The sequence below is a fragment of the Teleopsis dalmanni genome, chromosome 2, assembly GCF_002237135.1.
Source record: "Teleopsis dalmanni isolate 2A chromosome 2, ASM223713v2, whole genome shotgun sequence".
Classification (NCBI taxonomy): domain Eukaryota; kingdom Metazoa; phylum Arthropoda; class Insecta; order Diptera; family Diopsidae; genus Teleopsis; species Teleopsis dalmanni.
The window spans coordinates 29,665,092-29,688,347 of NC_051847.1; the positions used below are offsets into that span (position 1 = coordinate 29,665,092).

The window sequence follows — 23,256 nt, forward strand, 5'->3', positions numbered from 1 at the left end:
GAATTTGTCACAAAGGAAAAATCCGAATATCGCCATAAAATTCTTCATAAAATTCTTTGTTTTAGCAGGTTTGTCAGCAATATAAATTCATACAAAAATGGTGAATATATTAAAATAATAAATAATAATAAAATTAAAATAATTTCCAACTATGTATCGATGACTGTTAGAACTTTAATGTGGGCGTGCAAGCATTGACGATGAACCACTTAGTAGGCATCCAAAAAGTGCAACAACACCAGATATCACTGAGAAAGTCTACAACATTATTTGTGGAGATTTAATTTTGATTAAGCATTGAAGATGAACCACTTAGTAAGCATCCAAAAAGTGCAACAACACCAGATATCACTGAGAAAGTCTACAACATTATACGTAGAGATTCAAGTTTGATTAAGAGTAAAATTGCTGAGTAGTCTATATTGTAAAAGAAGAATAACGTATGATATATATCACAGTACTTATATATCGCAGTGATATCTTATGCTGTGATATCTATTTCAATTACAATTTATGTAGAATTTTTAAACATTTCATTAATAGTTAACTAATTTGGGAATCAAAATAAAATTGAATCAAAGCTGACAATAACCATCAATATTTTTTGTACGAAATAATCTGCGTTTCACTGATACCCTTCAGATAAAAATATTTCAATTAAAATTTATTTTTTACTTTTTATTTACACACAATTTCATTGGAAATGTTTTTAACCCTAGCAAAATAAACAGAATTGCAAATTTTTCTAAAACAAAAATATTTGAGTGAATAAATATACAATTGCCTATGTATATCTGATACTTTTTCTTGATATTTACTTATAACCCAAACAATTAGCAGGAATAAACAACATAAATTTCATCATCATCTTATCATATTACAATATTTAGGTATAGCAATTTTATATGTACATACAAGTAAAAAATTGTAATTACATATTCTTTCTAGTAAACATGATTTTTTTTTTTTTTGGTTTTACTATCCATCATCATCTAGTATTCCAGCTTGAAATACAGCTAAGGCGCTGCTGTAATCTTTTACGTCTGAGACGAGATATCATCAACCTAACGCTTATTCACCAGTAATGGGGTTATTGTTGTCACTAATTAGAGTTCAACAACACCCTTTTTTATGGGATTAGTCTGAAAATGCTTTATTGTAGTGCAAACGATCACTTTTAGTATTTTTATAAATAATCATTTTATATGAATTATTCTTATCTGGAAGATTCTTGTGTTTTTCTCTTACTTTAGCGTCAATTTTTCCATTTTGTCGCAAGTGAAAATGGCTGGGTTTTTTATTAGAAATTTAAAGATCCTTATATCTAAGTCTTCCTTTGCATTCTGGTTTGAATGATGGCACCGTAGTTTAATCAATAGCATCCGCTTTTATTGAAAAAGTCCCGAATTTCTTCATTGTGTTGCAATTATTATTTAATATTCTTTTTTATTCTATTTTTTATCGTAATAATTCAAATATCTGTACCGCAATTCAATTTAACAATACCCATTTTCCCTAAAAAAGACTCGAAACTTTTCATTGTATCCTAAGCGATAACTACTATTATTTCTTTTACTGATTCCTATGTGTTACTCTTTAGGGTTATAGGTTTAAATAACTATACCATAGTTGGTTTTGCAATTTTAGTAAATGTCCCAGTGAATACCAAATTAGAAAATAACTAACAGAATTTATTACATTTGGTTCAATAGTCCCGGTTAGATTGGGAGATCATATTCACAGATATCGCAATAGACCGTAGGATACTATTGTCTCTTTTTGCAATACATAAATAATAATAAAAAAATAAATAAATAAAAAATAAGAATAGATAGCTTTAGAGGATTAATTAAATATATGAAATAATTTTGTCGGGAGTTAGCAAATCATTTGAATCATTTATATACCACTCATTCTAAACTCCTAAACTAACCTATATATCTACACATTTTACATCTAAGGTTTTAGTGTCTGTTTAATCTTCGGAATCCCTAGTTAGTCAAATTATTCTTTTCACTTATACTTTATTATAAACAAACATGTTTACTGATCTTGTTAGGAAAAATAAAGTTAGAAGTCATTAATATATATAATACTAAATTCCTGTAGATAAATATGTAGATAAATAGAAAAATATGTACTAAATTTTATATATACTTGCTAACTATAATATTCATAATTAACATTATTAATATTAATAAATAATTTAATTATTTTGCTATTTTTTAGAATTATGAACGCATGAATTTGGCGGATGCTCTAGTATCTAAGACCTTTAAGTCAAATGAGAGAATCATAAAGCAGGGTAAGAGAAACAAATTCACAAACAAATCCAGAAACAAAATATGAAAAAAAATTGTTTCCGATTTTTTAAAATAATTTGTACATTTAATATATAGGTGATGCGGCCGATGGTATGTACTTCATCGAAGAAGGTCGAGTTTCCGTCAGAATGGAACAAGAAAGTGGTGAGATTGAGATCTCAAAACTGTCAAAGGGTCAATATTTCGGTGAATTAGCTTTGGTAACACATCGACCACGTGCAGCATCCGTCTATGCTGATGGTGATTGTAAAGTTGCATGTAAGTATCTGAAAAATCTACTACATTTGACAAGTCATATATTTAAAAACCCCCATTAAAAAATTATCTAAATATTTTTAGATAAATCTAATGCAAACATTTGAGTTGTAGTAATTTTTAGCAAATTTAAATAATTTTTAATTTTTTACCTTGCTTTTTTCCTCTCATATCTTCATTACATTTTAAATTCCTTGACCGAAATTACTTTATTTTGCTATTAAATCTAAAATAATAAATAATTATAACAAAAAAAAATATTATTTAATATATTAGTTTTGGATACTAAATGTTTTGAGCGTTTATTAGGCAACAGTAATGAAGTTTTTAGAAGAACTATTAGAGAATATCGCTATTTAGAAGACGATTTACGTGCATATTTTAATAATTTAGAACTATTAACCAAGAAAGTCTAGATATTTTTTATAGACCTACTACAAGTTTTTGCCCGAATTTACTTAAAATAATTTTGTTTATATATTTTTTTTTATTTGTTATTAAATTCTTTTTAAATATATTTTTTACATTGTTTTTAAATTGTTTTTAAACTTTTTACTAATATTGTTTTTTTTTTTCTAAAACCAAATACGAACTCAAGTCCTAGATAGTTTAGCTTTTGAACGAATCCTTGGATTTCTTTCCGACGTACTTAAGCGTAATGTTGATGTTTACGAGGAACAGCTGGCAAATTTGGGTCAAGATAATTCCCGTACATAAATATTGTAGTGCAAATTTGCAAGATAATGATTTCTATCTTTTTCTTTTTATAATACAAATATATATTATTCTATTATGAAATTATTAAATAAATCATTTTTTCACTCAGAAAACATTTTCAGCATTTGTAAGTTTTTAAAAATTGCAATAATTAATAATACAATATAATCCATCAAAAAATACTTGGTTTATAGAGAGATAACTATCTTTGAAGTTATATATTATGCCCGATATACATTTTTAAAAAATGTAATCGTATTTTAAATAATCTTATAAAAGAATAAGTATTTGTTTCTTTTGTCGAGCTTCAGGTCGTTTTTTGTTTTATATTATTTTATATATTATAAAACACATAAAAATAAAAACACTTATATATACCTTCTGCTCAAAAAGTACTCGAAAACACAAATTTAAATTTTATTCCAAATTTATTTTATCTCCTTCAAAATATACTCCTTCTAAACCGATACATATATGCCAACGCTTAACCCAATCTTCCATACACTTTTCTTAGGCCCGTGAAGGTATGGCTTTTAGTTCCTTCAGCGAATTCTTTTTCACCGATTCCATGAACTCAACAGTGTTTTGAATAAACTATAATTTTTTTATAGTTTTTTATAATCTTTCTTTCTTCTAATTTAAATAAATTTTTTTTTTATTTAAAGTAATATTAAACAGAAAACACGATCTGAAGCCCCACAAAAGAAAAACTACTTTAAAATTAGGTTAATAATCTTATTTTTAATGAGATAATAACACGTCACCAATAATAATAATAGATCATAGGTATCTATTATGCCATTCCTAACTAATAACTATTTATCTTTTTTAAGTTATTCTTGTTCTTTTCTGTAATTCCTATTAGAGCAGATGGTCTCAACAAAATCTATCCATCTCGTACGATTGTGGGCTAACTACTACATTCAGCCCCAAGATTTTATGTTAATCTTCTTCTTTTCTGTAACTCTTATTAGAGAATAGGGCACTAACAACATCTCCATCTAGTACAGTTGTGTGCTAATTTCTTTAGTTCGCCCCAAGATTTCCGGGTTATTTCAATTTCAGCTAGCCTCTACTGATATTCTTTCTTTCATAATAGTGATAATATTAATATAAAGCAATTTCTGAATAATAATTATTCATTGTATTATTCTTAATAATTTAATAGCATGTTAATAATAATAGAGGTTATTTTTCAAATAAATAAATAAAATATTTGATATTAGTTTATTAGTCAATTTTCAGAGTTATTAGCCAACATTCCTTAATCGAGACGTCAAAAATTTACTATTGACCAATTAAACAGATAAAAGATAATAAAAATAATAATAGCAGAATATGTTAGTCGTATGAATATACCTTTTACGAATCCTTTGCCCATATCCTTTCCCATTTTAACATCACAAACATCATTACAGTATTTTTAGACTAGAGCGTGCAAATCTTTGTAAAATCGAGACAACCTAAACCGTAGTTTCCCAATATCTTTTTTGAATAAAGTTAAATTTTTATTTTCTTATTTTTGGTAAGCTTCAATTTTTTTTTTAAATTTTGAATATAAAGTCCGCATGCATAACTGTGGCTATAGGTTAATCTGTGAAGTAACTCTAAAGAACAATATGCAAATAATTTACTTTACACTATTGGACACAAAATCAAAAATTTTATAAAACACGAAATTTTTATTGGTATTTGGAAGAATCTGTGAATTGTTCAATATTTTATAATAAATGGAAAAAAAAATTGGTCAAATGCACGATAAATATTAGTCCATACTTTCATTTTATAAAATAATTTATTATATTTCACCAAAAAGGTTACGGGTACACTGATCTCAGATATAAGTTCTTCAATATAAATACGAGTATCTATAGTAGGTTACTTATCTCTATAGTATGGTTTATTATAGAGTTTACTATATATTCTTTTTACTGCTATAATATTAGTTAAAATATACTAAAATTTAAAAAATTTAAAATTTAAGATTTGTTTAAATCTAAATTCCAGTATAAATGGATCGAAGTTGAAGAAGTTAGATATAATAATCAACTCTTATCTCATTTATCACATTTCCTATATTTTTATGTTAAATTAACAAATTTAATTTTATTGATTTTTTTCATTAATTGTTTCGTTTTTCATATATAAATTTTTATATTATTATATATAACTATAATTATTTTTAATATTACAATGTTAAAATTTAGTTAGTTTTCAAATATTAATATAATATCGATCACAGAGTCACTATTATATCAATATATTTTTATTTTATATTTTATTTATATAAATCTTTATCTTTGTATTAATGACTTAGAGTTGTCTATGTTCAATATTTTTATTTCTTTCTAAAATTATTATTAATATTAATTTTTATTTTAATATTTTTTTTTTTAAATCATAAGCTAAAAAATAATTATTTTTTTAATTTTATCAATTGTGATTTTTTTAAGTACTTAATTTTATTATTTTTAGTATTTATATATACATTTTTAAATGAAATAATAACATTTATTTAGTAACTAACTTCATATTTATTGTTTTTTAATAAATGTTGCACATTTAATATTATATTATATTTAACTTTAAATTTGTAACTAAATTAATTGTCATATTCCATATTCCAAAATTATTCATATTTTTTTATATTATTATTTTCTATTTTATTTTATAAATTAACAATTTTTTTAATTTATAATAAATAATAATAATAAATTATGCATAATTCTTTACATAATTATTTTCTATTTTATTTTATAAATTAATAATTTTTTTAATTTATAATAAATAATAATTATAAATTATGCATAATTCTTTACATAATTATTTTTTATTTTTTTTATAAATTTATTTTTTTATAAATTTATAATAAATATTTAAGAAATTTTGTAAGACCTAAATTTATTGATTGGTGTCATGTGCATGTCAAACATTTTTATATAGTAAAAATTTTAAAGTAAATTTAAGCACCTTATATATATCAATCATTTATTCAGATATAAAAAATATATATATTTTATTATAGTCCTTGAAGTTCAAGTTTTCGAGCGTTTATTGGGTCCTTGCATGGAAATTATGAAGCGTAACATTGACGACTACGAAACGCAGTTAATCAAAATTTTTGGTAGCAAAAATAATATTACCGATACACGATAAAAAGTCTGAACATTATTTAAAAGTGTTTTAAAATCTTTAAAATCACCCGTAAAAAAAAATACAAAATAAAAATAATAGAAAAGAAAAATTTGATTGAAATTAATAAATAAATTTAAACAAAGCGAAAACGCAGCTCCTACTTAAATTTAAACACAAAAATTAATTATTTAAATTGCCACAATAATTTAAAAAATAAATGAATAAACAAAAAATAAATATCAATAAATTTTATATATGCACAAATACATATACGAGTAATTACATTTACAACTACACATATTCACACAAAAACTATATAAATGCCCAGTTCAAGAAGAGAAATATACAAAATTATATCGAAATTAATTAATAATTTATAAAATTTAAAGTAAAAAAATAAGTGACAATTTGAATTTAAAGGAAAACAAAAATTATAATAACAAAATAACAAAAATCAAATTGTTTAATAGCAAAAATATTTAATTATGTATTTAATAAGTTTAAGACTAAGGCTACGTAAGAACTTTTGCAGCAAATAAAAATTTTATATTTATTAAATTATATAATATTAAATTATAATTTAAAATTTTAATATTTTTTGTAATAACATTTTTGTACCAAATAATTAACGCATCAAATTTTTTTTTTATTTATTATATTAAAAAATTATGCTAAAGCCAATTTGTTATATTAATTTTTTTTTTGAATTGTATAATTGTATTTTGTTTGTTATATTATTTTTAATAAGCACAATTTATTATAAAAAATAAAATATTGTTAAAAATGTAAAATTTTTCTTATGGAAAAATGCATAAAAATAAGTACGCCCTTTATGTGCTCATTTATAGTTAATTTTTATTTTAAGTATTTAATTTGTTTTATTAATATATTATTGATTAATATTATTAATATTTTATTTGTTTGTATATTAAGTGTTTATTTTAAAGTTAATATGAAATACAAGATATCATTGAAAATGAATAAAAACACATCAAAATGGAGTTTATCTGTTTAGAAATATAAGCAATCAATAACAAAAAAAGAAAAACCAAATAAAACCTTTTTATAAGAAAAAAATTAAAATTAATTAAAAAAATTAATTATTTAAATTGTTTCAAATAAGTTGAATAAAAAAAAATGATTATAAAACAATATAAATTAATAAAATGTAATTACAAGTTTTAATAAATATAAAATTAATAAGTGTGCAAGGCAGATTCTTTAAGCAAATTTTAAATAATTTATTTACAAGTTGAACTTACTTTAATTAATTTATTTAAATTAAAATAAATAATTTGTGTAATTAGTCAAAATATTCAGCTTCCCATATTTAAAAAATTATTTTATTAAATTGTATAAATATAATACATGGCTTATGTACATGACTATAAAACGCCTACAATTCTATAGTGGTTTGGTTGAAAACATGGAAGTCACCATTAGGTCATATGGGACGATGTGATGAGGTATATGCCTATTTGTGAAAATCTCGTGTATTCGTCTTTGTATTCTGCTTGACATTTAGTAGTCTGTTAATTATGGCTATAGGCCACATATAGGCTTATTCGTCTTTTGGATATCAGATTGAGCTAAGCTTTGAGATGACATAGATCTGTTATATAAATTATTCGGTCAGATATCATTTATTTAAAAAAAAGAATTATTTATATTACACGAAATACACGATTATAAAGCAATGCAAAAAAGAAATGTTGTCTGTAAACATATTATCGAATTTGATTGATTGATAATGGGTTTATACTCTGGAGAATGTTTTATAAAAAATAATTATATATAATATATTTTAACGGAAATATTATGTATATTATATTTATATATAATAAATAATATATTCCTTTTTACTTTCTTTATTTTTTACTTGTTTCTACTACAGAGCTCTGGTTTTTCGATGTAAGGGTGATAATTATTTGTATATCTACAATGTACACTTTGGTGTAGTGTTAAATAAGCATTTCATAAACGTTTATGAATTCAATTAGTATATATATAAATATAATATATATTACGGAAAGATAACGAAGATTTTTTCATAATTAATTATTAAGACAGATGGATAGAATATAATGTATGTCTGCCTCGTAAACCATAAGCACACTTTAGTTCTAACAGATGAGTCCATTGTAATACGACAGAGATGTTCAATATTAAACTATATATATAGGTTTTCACATTACTTATAAATATAAGTAATGACTTAATACGCTTTACTTCTAGAATAAGAGGTGGTTGCTATATACAATACATATACAATTTTTAATAAAATTATACATTAACTATTAGACTAGTATATACTAGTATGTTATACTAGCATCACGTAAAAACTAATAGTAATTTTACAAATGCTAAATGGATTCATATTCTATGACAATTTAAAATTTCTTGCAAATCAAAAGATTATTAAATAAATATGGATAGTAAGCAAAATGACTAATATAAACAATTATTTATTAATTAAATTAATTAAAACTAAAAATTTATTTCAAAATAATGTATTTCTTACCTTTGAATCTTAATAATATAATTTTTCATATATATTTTTTTTAACACTTAACTTCTAAGCTCTTTTCTTTTTCGACAATGTTGTATGGGAACAACTCTTTTGAAAGATACTTTGAGTAAAAATAAGTAAAAATTAAAAATCATAAAATATAATATATAAATTAAAAACAAGAAAAAAATAGTTCAACATTACTAAATAAATATAAAATTTGCTTATTTTTAATATTTGCAAATATACATAATAGTTATATATGAATATCATGAATTATGAAAAATTAATATTTAAAAAAACTAATGTAGTTTTGCTATTTAATTGATATATTAAAGCTTTGATGTGCGTTTATAAATAAGTAAAATTTTTATAATGAATATAAGTAAATATTAAAAGACCCTCTCTTAAGTTCTTTGTATAACTAGAATTAATTAGAGGAAATAATAACATATTTGACAACAGACAATTAAACATGTAAAATTCATTATTAAACATATTACGAGTGTAGATGCAGTTTTCAAGTAAAAATTTCACTAAATTTTAATTTTATGCCATTAAGCGTTTACACTTCTCTGAAGTGTTCAATTACATTTTAGTTGAGAAATATGTATTCTTGTCAGTAGCAGTACATATAGTAAGTTATTTTTAGAAAAGTAGGCTGATTTTAGTTCTCAATGGTGTAGAATATCGTGATCATAGTATATATTGTGTGCTAGTAAAAATTGTGTGCTAGTATACTAAAATATAAATACATTGAAATCGTTATTATATGGAGCCTCTTCTAAACAGACATCCCTGTTAACGTAGCAAGGACTCTTGTCTTTTATACGGGTCCACAGTTTTCCGAAAATCAAGTCCATCTGTTCAAATCAAAATCTAAATTTAAATATAAAAGAAGCTATTAAATTAGTATTTATACTTAATTAGATCCTATTATGTTGTTATTTCATTGAGATAAGTTAGGTTAGAATAATTAGCAACTTATTAAATCTATGTTGTTTTATCTCATGAAAAATTATTTTGTGTAATGTTCTATAAACGTTGCTTGTCATATAAAGTGTTCACTACTGTTAACTCTGCATAATATACAGTACCTTCGAAAGTCACAACTTATTTATTGTTACTGGACTGTACGTCCATTTATGAACTATCCATTGATGAAATATCTATTGATGAACTATTGTATCCTATCTATACAAAATTACCAAAGGATTTCTTTAAATTTAGCTGCATCCAGATAGCAGATCATATTTTCCAGATCGTTGTGATCACTCTCACTTATCTCATATATCATATATCTTTGTAGAAAATTCTTCTCCTTTATTTTAAAAGAGCAGAACATTCTCCAAGGTCCGTACATATGTAATTAGCATTCGTTAGTTGTCGGAAGTCCTAATCGCATCTTATACTACTTTTGAAGTACGTGATCGGTTATCACTACTATCATTGTTTTTATCATTGTCTGATTTGTTCAGATTTTGGAAACATTTGCTCTTCATTTCTGAAGTTCAGGAAGAATAGTTTTTTTACAGCGAGATCGTTCCTAAGTGAACCACTCGTGGTTAGATCTATTAGTAAAGTTGGATTTGACTTATAAACTTATAAACTGATATTTGCTGACTTCAAAATTTGGCTTCGTTCCATTTGGTTGTCTTTGGAGTTTATTTAGCTAAGCTTAGTTTAAAAACAAGGAACTAGTTTTGTAACAATCGTAGCATTTCAATATGCATTTAGAATCATTTAAAAAAAAATGTATAAGTTCAGTTAATGCCAAATATAAAGATTCATTTAAGGGTGAATTTTTGAAAATTAATTCAAAGTTCATATGAAAAATTTTGATTGACAAAACTCAATTATGTTATATCTAGTGTGAAATGATCGGAAATATTTTAAAAGGGGCTTGAATCATAAAAATCTTTTATATGCCAATGCGTTTAATAGATATTATAACGTAAAGATTTCTATGGAGCACAACCCTAATATTATTTATAACATCTAGGAGGATATTTCATGGATCAAAAGAATTCACAACTAAGAAAGATAGATTCTATATACTGTCTTTCATTAAAGAAATCGGACTTGGACAAACACTCTAATCCAACTAAGGGGCAGAATAGGTCGCAGTGCACTACCCCTTTTCAAAAAATAATAATAATAACTCTAATATTATGCTATCCGCTATTGTTTTAAACGATCCGTGGTTTTTTAATAAACGCAATCCTCTTAGATTTTGTTGTTGTGGTAGTCCACAGAAAACTGGAAAGCAGATAACTTGATAGAAATCACACGACGAACACATGGGTTAGAATGGGTATGGGTAAAGGTTGAGTTAGGATGAGGGATTATGCAGTGGGAGTACGGATGGGTGCGTGTTGAATTTAAATCAACCTGGGTCAAGATGGAGAAACCTTGAAAAAGTTCCAAAAACGACCGGGTCTACAACTCAGAGCCACTCCTCAACCACGACGATCAAGTGCTATTTACCACCCCCAAAGGGATTTTACAAGCAGGTATATGTTTGTATTGACATTTATCGTATATATCCTCTTTGATGATTTTGTCTTGTTTCATATTTTATGTCTATTTTCAAGATGAATTATTCAATTTCCGCACAGTTTTAGATTTTTCAGAGAATGTGAAGACGTTTTTAAATCCAAATTTAAAATTTATTATTATACACATTCTAAATAGTATAATTTTAAATATTTTCATATCTCTGTATCTAAAAGTTTTAAATTTACCACGAAAATAGAAAGCTGCATCTCACAATTTATTAATATTAAAATGAAAATGAAAATTAAAACAGTCATATTATTTCAAGTACATAATGTTACTTCTAAAGCACTTATCTCGATCTTAATCTTATACTTATATTCTGTATAAAATTATATAAAATTACATTATATAGTAATCTATAATATATATATATATTTTTTTTTCAATGTATAATAGAGTAAAAAAAATTTAAAGCAATATCAGTGCTTGAATCGTGGAAGGTCAAAATCTTTGTCGTCACTTATTTCGATTTTGATACTAGAAAAATGATTCGGAAATTTTAGCCAATCCTCTTATACACTTTCCCTTCCACTTCGAAGCCCTCGCTTACATGAGCTTATCTACCTTAAAATATAAAATATTTATTTACTATATGTTTCTTTAGAATTTTTACTATATAGATAAATGTATGTCGTAAATACTTTAAAGCTACGTTAAAGAAAAATCAATCAAATTAATATATATATATAAAAAAAATTAATATTTTAAATATAATTGAAAAATTATAATAAAAATTTATATTGCAAATCGTTAGTAATATAAAGAGAAATGATAAGCGTAACAAAACATATTATTAAATGCATATTTAATAAAATATTAAATTATATACAAAACAATGTCAGAACAAAGAAAAAATAATTATGTTTGAAATATATGTAATTGGTGTCTAGTCTTGTTTTAAGACTTTAAATGTAAGAATTTTAATGAAAAAAAATTAAATTTGAAATTCATTTCGAATTAAGACAGGCAAGAAATAAAAATTTATAAATTTATTATATTAAAAACAAAAAGTAAAAATAATTTACTTTTATAAAAACGAAAATGCTGGACATTTTCTTTAAAAAAATTAAGAACACACACAAATGCAGTTCAACAAATACTAATAAAACCCACAAGCAATGCACACAGCAATAGCTACATTATCATATTTACATATAAACATTTATTAAAAACAATATTAAAAAAAAGAAATTATTTGGAAATTTATGAAAATCTATATGAAATTTATTTCTTCGCAATTATTAAGCAAAATTAAAAATAAAAAATTCTATAAAAAATTTTGTGCAAAAATAGGTTAAAAAAATGTATGTAAATTTTGTTGTTGTGTTGTAATTTCATTAAAAAAAAGAAAAAATTAAAAAATTATATTAAATTAAAAATATTATCTTAATATATATTTAAAAAAAAAAATAAATTGAAAAAAGTGTAGACACTGCAAGCGAAAATAATTTAATTAATTATAAGTTTAACAAAATAAAATTCATAAGATTATAAAAAAATTAATTAGAAATAATCAATAAAAAGTTAAATAAAAATTAATTAATAAAGATTGCATTCATTTCAATAGTTTTAAATAATTTTTAGAATTTCGTTTATAATTTTTATTATAATTTATTTAGCTTTCATAAATAAATTATCAATTGCCAAAATTTATTTATAAAGCAGAAATTTCAAGCAAGTAAATATTAAAGCATTTTTAAATTAAAATAATTTTGTGCTACAATTTACATAAAAAAAAATCAAATTGTTACAAAAACAAAAACAAAAAGAAAACGGAATTTTTAATAAAATTTATAAATATAAATTAAATCAAATGAGAAAGCAAAGGCAAATTAAATTAGTAAATTTAATGGACGAATTAATAAAAATTTTAATAAATATTTCAAAAATTTTGTTTTATTTGTAATTTTATTTAATATGAAATTTAAAATATTATTTTTTATATAACATACGAAATAGGCCCACTGTCTCCAGACCCGAAACCACTTTTTCACACATACAGAAAGACGAGAAGAAGCAAAGAAAGGGATACTGGAGCAATATCTGTTAGATCTAGAACAATCGAGATCGCTAGAATACTGCAGGAAGTTTGACAGCGCACTGTAGGTAAAATTAACACCTAGAAACTTACTCTAATGGAATGAGAATAGAATGAGATCGTAAAATACGTGCTAGGAGCTTGTGGTTCAACTTTGACTGAGTTAGCATTACAGATTACCTAGGGAGATAACTGAAATGGGATACAGAATTAAGATTCAAAGAAGTAGGTTTAATACTAAAATTTATCGCGAAAATCACACTTGCATAACTACACTAAATACATGAAGCGGTTATAAAAGATCTTAATTATCCAACTTATAATATTTAATCCTTTTATTCCTAAGTGGAACATAGGGTCTTAACAAATAGTTTCCATTGAACTCTATCAAGAATTGCAAGACGTTTTGTTTCACTTCAGCTGCTTCCAGCGTTTCATAATTCGATGAATCCAACTTAATAATAATAAAAATTCGTTGTATTAACAAAGCTCGGCTAACGAGCTCGGTAATCTAGTAACAATGCAATGCGATATTATTATTAAGTGGGTAATCGCGTTTTACATGGTGTATTGTGTTAAGTCTAGTTGTATCAACCGAACGTTAAGCTTTTCATAAAGTTGATCACTTTTGACGGTTTCGTAATGTTCTATATATTATTTAGAGCAAAAGTGTTGTCACAATGACAGGAAGGTTCATTTCTTTCAGAGAGGTCCATTTCTTTGAAATGGCACCGTAAAACATTTGTCAAAAACCCTCAGCTCAGTATAAGCAATCCATTAGAGATTGTCTGAGATTAGTTGATGAATCTCTGTCTTTTCTTGGCATTTACCTACATTTCAGTAAAGTTTTTAAATTAATGAAAGATCAGTAACTGAATTTGTCTACAATTAACCGTTGTGTTGTTGTAATTGTAAATCAGTTTGGTTTGCATTGTTACACTATTACTGAGCTCGCTACTTGTGATTAAATTAGCACTATTATACTTTTTTCTTATATATTACTATAAAAACAGATAAACATATAGTCTCTACCAATATACTATATTGTTTAACAAGTTCGCGAATTAGACTTTTACTAGTAAAAATGAGATTTCTCAATACAAATTTTCCCAATCCTATACACTAATGCCAATGGTCCTTCGATTTATGAATCACTTCTATATAGTCTTTGTCCGGCAATGAAATATAGCAGCTCTACCTCTTCGTATAATAAAAATCGTTTTTCGCAGAAGAAATTTATAGGAATGATGTATAAGAAGGGCCAAAAATCTGGCGAATAGTCAAAACATTTTGTAGTCTATTTCACTGATTTTCCCGACGGTAGACTGCAGACTGTACTATGTAGTCTGTGTAGACTGTGTCTATGTTATGTGAGCAACAGATGAATTGCCTTGATAGGATATAAATTTTTACTTTCGTAAACTGAGAACTGATTTCGCAACCGTAACTTAAGCTTCAATATTGACTTCAGTTGTCAACTCTATTGGTTTTTTTATATTTATCCCTATTCTGAATGAAATGGGAATGGCAGTTTTTTTCTATTTTCCCATTTCCCTTATTCCCTGGAAATATTCAGAATAGGGATGATTATTAATTTAGTTTTGAGACTTAAGTTACGACTCTTCAAATTAGCCCTGCGTTTTTTTAAACAAATTTTTCCATTCAGTTGGTTTAAAAAGTTGTAAGAATAAACTGAGTTTATTGTATAACCACGTCTGAGATCATTTAAGAACGAAATTTCTTTGTGAACTAAAAAAAACAGACGCTAGCCGATTTGTGGAAAAATTGCTCACGTTTTCTAAGAACTGCAGCGTGGAAATTATTCCAATACAATTCTGAAACAAAAGTCTAACTCTATTTTAAAGCTAAACATCACTGCTTGCACATTTAGTAAATTTTTTTTTTTGTAAACAGAAGACGCAGTTAGTTTATGGAACTTGTTTCGAAGAATTTCGTCTTCATCTTCAGTAAGTGTTAAGGGATAATATATGTATATATACATACATAACCTACTTCATATATGTCATAGAAGCTTCTCTATATATTTTTATGTAGTAATTATAATTAATACTAGTATTAACTATAAGATAGGCATATAGCAGTAACAGTATTCAGATCTACCGAGTAATTTTTTAAAATGATAAACTATGTGTAAACTTAACTCTTAAATACTTTTTCCGTAATATTTATGGATTATTAATTTTTAGATATATTTTTTTCTTTCCAATTTTATTATAAGAACAAAAAGAATTATTTTTTTACCGAATAATAAAAAATATTCTAAAATTCAAGGCCTTAACTCGATATTAACCCAGTAACGTGATAATTTCATTAAAATCCAATAAATGGAACAGTTTGCTGAGTTCCCTTATTATTAAAGTTTGTTGTTGTTACTAGGTCGAAGCCCAAATTGACTTTGGAATCAAGTTTCTATTAAGATGAGAAAACTTACATAGCATAGTAAAAAAGCGCCAAATGAGGTTATATCAAAATATTGGATCCAAATAAAGTAATTTTGCCACCTCAATAGTACAAAACTACAGAGCTGATTAAAATTTGGGTGTGTATAACAGCATGAAAATAGATGGACTATATCACGAAAGCCAGTGTTGCAGTTGGTACATATATTATAGACAGACGTCTTTATGTGTGACTAGTAACTGTTTAGCATATGCTATATCCAGACCTCAACAACATTATCTTAGTTGTTTTTATTACTTTCTCTAAAATTACTTTTACTAATTTTATAAAATGTTTGTAAATAACAAAATCTTTCCTCTAAAATTTAGGGAAGAAATTTTTATTTTAAAATTGTAAGTACCACAAAACTATATACTAATCCATTAAAAAGAAAAAAATGTATAAAACCCGAAATTAGTATAAAACGATGTAATTTTTATTATTTTTTATTTAAAAACGTTTTGTTTCCATTGATCTTTCTAAATAATTTTAATGTACTTCTATAGAATGTTCGGTATATTTTTAAATTAATTTTTATATTAGAGCAATGTTAATAATTGCTTTTAAAATACATCGATATAAATTTAAATATTCAGGAAATGTAAACATGTAAACATGTAAAATGTAAACAAACTTGTTCTTAAGTGTTGTCGCTTATGATGTTACTAATTAACATATACGTAATTAATTTCGACAAAATGTTTAAATTATTTTTTCATTTTTATATAATTTAAAATATAGACTATAAATCTAACTGTATAAGTCATCATCCCCACTATCACCGGGTGGATTTAAGGGTGTGCTTGAACCAGCACCTGTGGAGCTACTGGTAGCGCCAGGGAATCTAAATATAGTAGATAATAAAATTTTTATTTCCATACATACATAGATAAGCGTTAAGAATTTTACCTGAAATTTTGTCCGAAACCACGGGATTGTTGTAACGTCTGTGCAAACATTTCGTATTTTCTAATGTCATTGTCAGAGACAGAACGACGTGCGAATTTCATGGCGTCCTCAAAATGAGCACGTGTAATTTCAGGAACTGGATCATCTTCGTCCATCTGTTTGTCATCAATATAATTTTAATTATTATGTATCATATAGTGTAATATATTACTTACATCCATAGCTGAGTTTTGATTTTCAGCGCGTTCTTTTTCGCGTCGGATTTCAGCTTCGATGGCCTGACGAATGGCTAATTTACAAGCACGTTGACAAATTTCAGTTAAATCGGCACCTGAAAAGCCTTGGGTTACTTTAGCAATATAAGTAAGATCAACTTCCTTAGCCAATGGTGATTTGCGCAAATTTGCTTTTAATATAGCTTCACGTGACTTTTCGTCGGGTAATGGTATATAAATAAGTTGATCTAAACGTCCAGGACGTAAGATGGCTGGATCAATAATATCGGGCCGGTTGGTTGCACCAATAATGAAAACATTTTTCTTAGCGCCCATGCCATCCATTTCAGTTAGAATCTGATTAATGACGCGATCAGCTGCACCACCTGCATCTCCTACGTTACCGCCACGAGCTTTGGCAATTGAGTCCAGCTCATCAAAGAACAATACGCATGGTGCTGCTGAACGTGCTTTATCGAAAATATCACGTACATTTGCTTCAGATTCACCAAACCACATAGTTAACAATTCAGGACCCTTAACGGATATAAAATTAGCTTGACATTCATTTGCTATAGCTTTAGCTAGCAGTGTTTTACCTAAAAAAGCAAATATATTAATATATTAATTGAATTACCTCTATGATAGATATAAAACTATCTAACTGAAAATATATAAACAAACTTACCGCAACCAGGCGGTCCATAGAAGAGTACACCACGGCTTGGTTGCATACCAAATTTCAAGAACTTATCTGGATGTTCAACTGGATATTGCACCAATTCCTGCAATTCTTTCTTCACATTTTCTAAGCCACCAATGTCATGCCATGTAGTATTTGGTACCTCAACAACAGTTTCGCGTAATGCTGAAGGACTTGATTTGGTCATAGCATATCGGAAGTTCTCCATTGTAACGGCGAGAGAAGCCAAAACTTCAGCATCAATCTTATCGTCCTCCAAATCTATCAGATCCATCTTTTCTCTAATTTGTTGCAAAGCAGCTTCAGAACATAAGGACGCCAAATCGGCACCAACATGTCCATGAGACTCAGCAGCAATCTGCTCCAAGTCGACGTCATCGGCTAATTTCATATTTTTAGTATGAATGCGTAAGACTTCCAAGCGGCCAGTAGCGTCCGGTATGCCAATATCGATTTCGCGATCAAAACGACCAAATCTACGCAACGCAGGATCAATTGAATTTGGACGATTTGTTGCTGCCATTACAATCAAATGTGAACTCTTCTTCATGCCATCCATCAAAGTCAGTAATTGTGACACAATACGACGTTCTACTTCACCGTGTGTCTTGTCGCGTTTTGGTGCAATAGCGTCTATCTCATCAATGAAAATAATTGCAGGTGAATTTTTCTCTGCCTCTTCAAAAGCTTTACGTAAATTCGATTCAGATTCACCAGCTAACTTAGACATAATTTCGGGCCCATTTATTAGGAAGAAGAATGCGCCTGTCTCATTGGCAACAGCACGCGCTATTAGAGTTTTGCCTGTACCAGGTGGACCGTACATAAGTATACCACGTGGTGGTTTAACACCAATCGCTTTGAACAAAGATGGATGTCGCAATGGTAATTCTACCATTTCCTTAATTTGTGCCAATTGCTTACGGCAGCCACCAATATCATCATAACCTACTGCATTCAAGGATTCTTCCTCTTCCTTTGAGTTTGAAGAAAAATAAATTAATAAAATTAAAACGAATTGTTTTGAATTCAAAACTTACTTCACGTTTAATTGGATCGCCATCACAAAATATAACTGTTTCAGGCGCTACAATGCAATAAGGTTCCGGATCAGTTAGTACTACTTTAAATTCGATCGGACGCATAGCCGCACGAACTATAAAATTGTCACCCATATGTATGGGCCTATAAGCCTCGAGAAAATATGGTTTTAAGTAAATTTCGAATAGATTGCCAGTAACGCCTTCAGTAGTGTCATCAATTGGTAAGATACGTACTCGTTTGCCGTACTTTACATCTGGACAAGACTGAATAGAAACAACATCGGATAAATGTACACATAAATTGTTACGCACAACACGATTCATCCGTATTTTCTCATCGGGACAATTTTCGTCGGAAAGTACAATACAAACGGTCTCTTTTCGACGCTTGCCTTTAAGAATGACAGTATCTCCACGGAACAACTGTAACTCATCCATCTTTGACTAAATAAACAAACAGTAATCGTTAGCATAAAATCTTTTCGCTTATGTTTTATTTGATGGACTGAAGATACTAATCTATTAATATTTTCTATATAATACTTTAAAAAAATGAATATAATAAAATTGTATGTATAGGGAGGTTTAATATAGCTGTAATTAACTATAAACTGATTTAACTTTTGAACTGTTGGCAACACGGCTTAAATATTTTGCTTAATGACACCTGAGGTTTATAAACCTCAGAAAGCATTTGCAACAGTTATTATTAGTATTTTTAAATTCTATGGACATTATATTATATATTATATATACTATATTTTAGATATACTATATATTAGATATACTATATATTATATTTACTATATATTATATATACTATATATGATATATACTATATATTATATATACTACATATTATATATAGTTTATATTATATATACTATATATGATATATACTATATATTATATATACTACATTTTATATATAGTTTATATTATATATAGTTTATATTATATATTCTATATATTATAATTGAATTGAATTGATTCGATCAAAATTTGAGCCTAAGTGGATCCCTTAGGGCTTGCCGGTATAACCTTAAATAACCTAACCCAAAAATTGTCTACGCTGCATGCATAAGTCATGCAAAAATTTTCTAAAATCAAATGGCCATATGCGGATAGGCACCACAGTTTTCGATCATTTGGACGTTCGTAACAATCGTTTATCGGCGCAAGGACTGCGGTGTCAAGTTTAATACGAAAGTTTATTTGGAAAGTCCTTGTATTCTATAAAATTGTTGTTAACCAAGTACATTGCTGAGAGAATGAATGTAATAACAAATTTTTGCAGTGTCATATAAACCAACCAACAATAGTTGAGTCACGTCACACATTTCATTTCACGTGTACAATGACATCTAAAGTATTTAGTTGCAAGCTCGTTTGATATCTTCGTATGTGGACAGTTTACAAACCATATTTAGCAATAAATAATACTTTTCATTAAATGTTTAAGAAAGTCTTTGGTGAATGAATACAGATTCACTAGGTTTACATACGTCTTACGATTTTACTCGTTTGTAAACCGATCAAGAGCCGAAGTCCGTGCTTAAGTATACCATATGGAAATTTTTACAATGACTTGGACAAGTTCAATTGTTTTGCTCATTTTTTTTGTTATTGGTTAAATATAATATAATTTAAAATAAAAAAATATACATCTATGAAAAACTACAGTTCAATTACCACACCCAACTTTATAAATTAGAACCCTGCTATAATAAAATATGTAATAGATGTAATATTAAATAGATTGTTTATAATAGATAAAAATAAAAATATAGAGCTAAAAAGTATAGCTTTTTAAGGAAATAATAATTGAAATAATTAAAAATTAACAAAAGAAATTAAAAATATGTTTAGAAGAAGTCATAAGACTAACCTGCGATAACGACACCACTGAGTTGTCATCATTCAGAGCTTCTTCAACAATTAAACGATTTGGGCGATCTTTACGTTTCAGAATGGCAGTAGCTAAGTCCTCACTGAAAAATATATAAATATATTATTTCACAACTGCACAGTACGAATTGTATGAATATATTATGAATATTTAGGACATTCACGTTTGATTCATTAGGTAGCCACGACTGCTGGTGGGCATATCCTCATTTGGATGTTTTGGTACGCCTTTTTTCTTTTTTTCATTTTGTTTGAAACGTGAAACATAATCAGAAACAGCAAAGGCATCATCTTCGTCCATTGGCTCAGAATGATTAAAAGGATTTCCCCTACCAGGCATTGTTAGGCTTGGTTTGTACAATTTTTTTAATATCGACTAATTTGACATATTATTTGTTACTTGAAAAATAAATAATAATTAAAATTTATTCTAGCAAAAAATACTTTTAATATTCGTAGTTTTCAATAGTTTTTTTTTGAAATGTTAAATGTCAAATAAAAATTTACTCAGTATTGTGTCAATGATAATTACAAAAAGAAATGGCGTACTGAGACGCAACGCTATAATTAAAATAAAAATTTTACAATTTTGTTTTAAATGAATTTTAGTGATGTTTTACATTGCTTAAATTGTGTTTTGTCTTGATTAGATGGTTTTAAAAAATTTACAAAGGAAAAAAAATTTTTTCTTTAACTTTACACTTTAGTTTCATTGAATGACAACGCGAAAATTGAAGCTGGCAGCTGTATTCATAGGGTAAATTGTTGTTGCACCATTGTCGGCTTTTTTTCTCTCTATATATCTCTGATATTTCTTACCTTTTTGATTCAGCCATTATATAATATTGTTATTATAGTTTTATATATAATTTTAAAATATTTTTTACACTTAAGTTAACACACTGTTCACTTGATATAATTAGGCAATAATACACGATAGTAGCAACGACCCAAATCAAGCAAAACCAACACGAATATACCTCGACTCGTTCTGTGCGCTGAGTCAAATGTATCGCAGTGCTACCAACTCCATAAGTTGAATTCAATTTTGTTAATGTCATGTTAGTGGTGAATAAAATTTTGGTGATTCAATGCTATGTTCAATAAACATTTCATTACTGAATACATTTTGACAATAGTATGTTTGGAATATATGCGATGGAGCGTTGTAATTTAGAAATTAATATAAAATTGAAGTTGCTTCAAGTTTTGTTGTGCTATTATTAATATTATTATATTGTTTCATTTGGCTTTTATTATATATAAGTGTTGAATTTATGAATACATCTATCGATAATTTATTGTCAGTTCTAAGTTTATTTTTAGAAGATTCAATAAAAACAAAACGTAAAATAAAAAAAAAAAATAATTTTTTCCAATCATATATAAATATAAATTCAAATCAAAAGTTTTATTTGTTTATTTACTTATTTGTAAGCAATTTTTAAAGTTTAACACAAATATTGTAATTAAACTCGTTGGAATATATATGTTAAATTTGATATTTTTAATAATATATATATTACAATAATATAAATTTATATAATATAATATTATTATAATACATATATAAACACATTATGGCCGTGTGAAAGTTCGAGTAAATTGATTTCCTAAGGATTTTCACTGTACTTTTGTAAATACTTATTTATTTATTTATTTATTGCACTTATTTATTAATTTTGGTTAAAAGTCTTCAAATTTATTTATTTATTTATTAAACATCTTTAAATATTTTCACAATGATAACACCTAATTTACATAATTTAATTTACTCTACTCGAAATTCTGGTAAATACCAACATTCGCTGCCATATCAATATAATTTACTATTTCCCTCTATTTACCATCAATTTACTCAAACTCAAACAAATTATTAGCGCATATGAAAATTATTCAATACTAAAATATATAGGCGAAGTGAATTAATTAAATTTATATTGATGTTGATATATGTGAAATATATATAGCAATATATATGTCTATATTGAAAAATAAAGAATAGAAAATAAAGTACTATATACTATACCGATTTACTGTTACTGTTACAATTATTTATATTGTGTTCCGTTTTTTTTAATAAACATATTATAAACCTTTTATATACAAATAATAATTATGTTTTTGGTTGCATTTCCATTTAACTTGTTAAATATTGTTAAGTATCTTGTTAAAGTTTTTAATTTGTTAGCGGAACCACAATACTATTTTTTAATTCATGCTAAACTTTTAGTTGAAAATATATAATAATAAAGATTCTATTGTGAAGTTTAAATATAAATGCCATAAATTTTGTTTTTTTTATAACTTTTGTAAACCTGTTCAATACACACAAACTAAATAAAATAAATCTGTATCTAAATATGTAAATAAATCTGTAATAAATCTGGATTCAATCTAAATTTACTCTCGAGTGTCAAATTTTGTTGAATGGTCAATATTTTTAGAGTAATCTAACAAATTTGTAATAGTTTTGTAGAC

The 23,256-nt window shown here is 26.1% G+C and overlaps 2 protein-coding genes across 6 annotated transcripts in view; one reads left to right on the top strand and one right to left on the bottom strand.

Moving 5' to 3' along the window:
* The window catches only part of LOC119678786 (cAMP-dependent protein kinase type II regulatory subunit), a 113,457-nt gene extending 106,944 nt beyond the window's left edge, over positions 1 to 6,513 (top strand). For 2 of the 3 annotated variants that reach the window (XM_038090843.1, XM_038090841.1), the window contains 3 exons: positions 2,230 to 2,305; positions 2,400 to 2,582; positions 6,322 to 6,513. In XM_038090843.1, coding sequence (XP_037946771.1) covers positions 2,230 to 2,305; positions 2,400 to 2,582; positions 6,322 to 6,452 — 390 coding nt within the window. In that variant the 3' untranslated portion in view covers positions 6,453 to 6,513. Of the gene's footprint in view, positions 1 to 2,229; positions 2,306 to 2,399; positions 2,583 to 3,177; positions 3,367 to 6,321 lie in introns of those variants that run through there. The other variant, XM_038090842.1, reaches the window with a different exon arrangement.
* Positions 6,514 to 11,888: 5,375 nt separating this feature from the next.
* On the bottom strand, positions 11,889 to 21,791 carry LOC119685930 (transitional endoplasmic reticulum ATPase TER94). Of its 3 annotated transcripts, none has more exons than XM_038100339.1 (7): positions 20,940 to 21,186; positions 20,756 to 20,858; positions 18,865 to 19,311; positions 17,810 to 18,800; positions 17,122 to 17,720; positions 16,907 to 17,061; positions 11,889 to 12,063 (listed from the first exon to the last, which is right to left on the bottom strand). In XM_038100339.1, exons 1-7 carry the CDS (start codon positions 21,113 to 21,115, stop codon positions 12,060 to 12,062), a joined length of 2,475 nt encoding a protein of 824 aa, XP_037956267.1. In that variant the 5' UTR covers positions 21,116 to 21,186; the 3' UTR covers positions 11,889 to 12,059. The 3 variants fall into 3 exon arrangements, with proteins under 3 accessions (XP_037956267.1, XP_037956268.1, XP_037956266.1); XM_038100340.1 differs by lacking the exons at positions 11,889 to 12,063; positions 20,940 to 21,186 and adding exons at positions 16,682 to 16,841; positions 21,595 to 21,791; XM_038100338.1 differs by lacking the exon at positions 11,889 to 12,063 and adding an exon at positions 16,682 to 16,841 and having other exon boundaries at positions 20,940 to 21,185.
* Positions 21,792 to 23,256: the final 1,465 nt, after the last annotated feature.

Bases quoted from the DNA above. Each gene is read 5' to 3' on its own strand.
- LOC119685930 (XM_038100338.1), bottom strand. From the start codon at position 21,115: ATGCCTGGTAGGGGAAATCCTTTTAATCATTCTGAGCCAATGGACGAA. The intron at 17,721-17,809 runs GTAAGTTTGTTT...TTGCTTTTTTAG, and splicing joins CTATGGACCGCCTGGTTGCG to GTAAAACACTGCTAGCTAAA. The intron at 16,842-16,906 runs GTAAAATTCTTA...TACTATATTTAG, and splicing joins GGTTTCGGACAAAATTTCAG to ATTCCCTGGCGCTACCAGTA.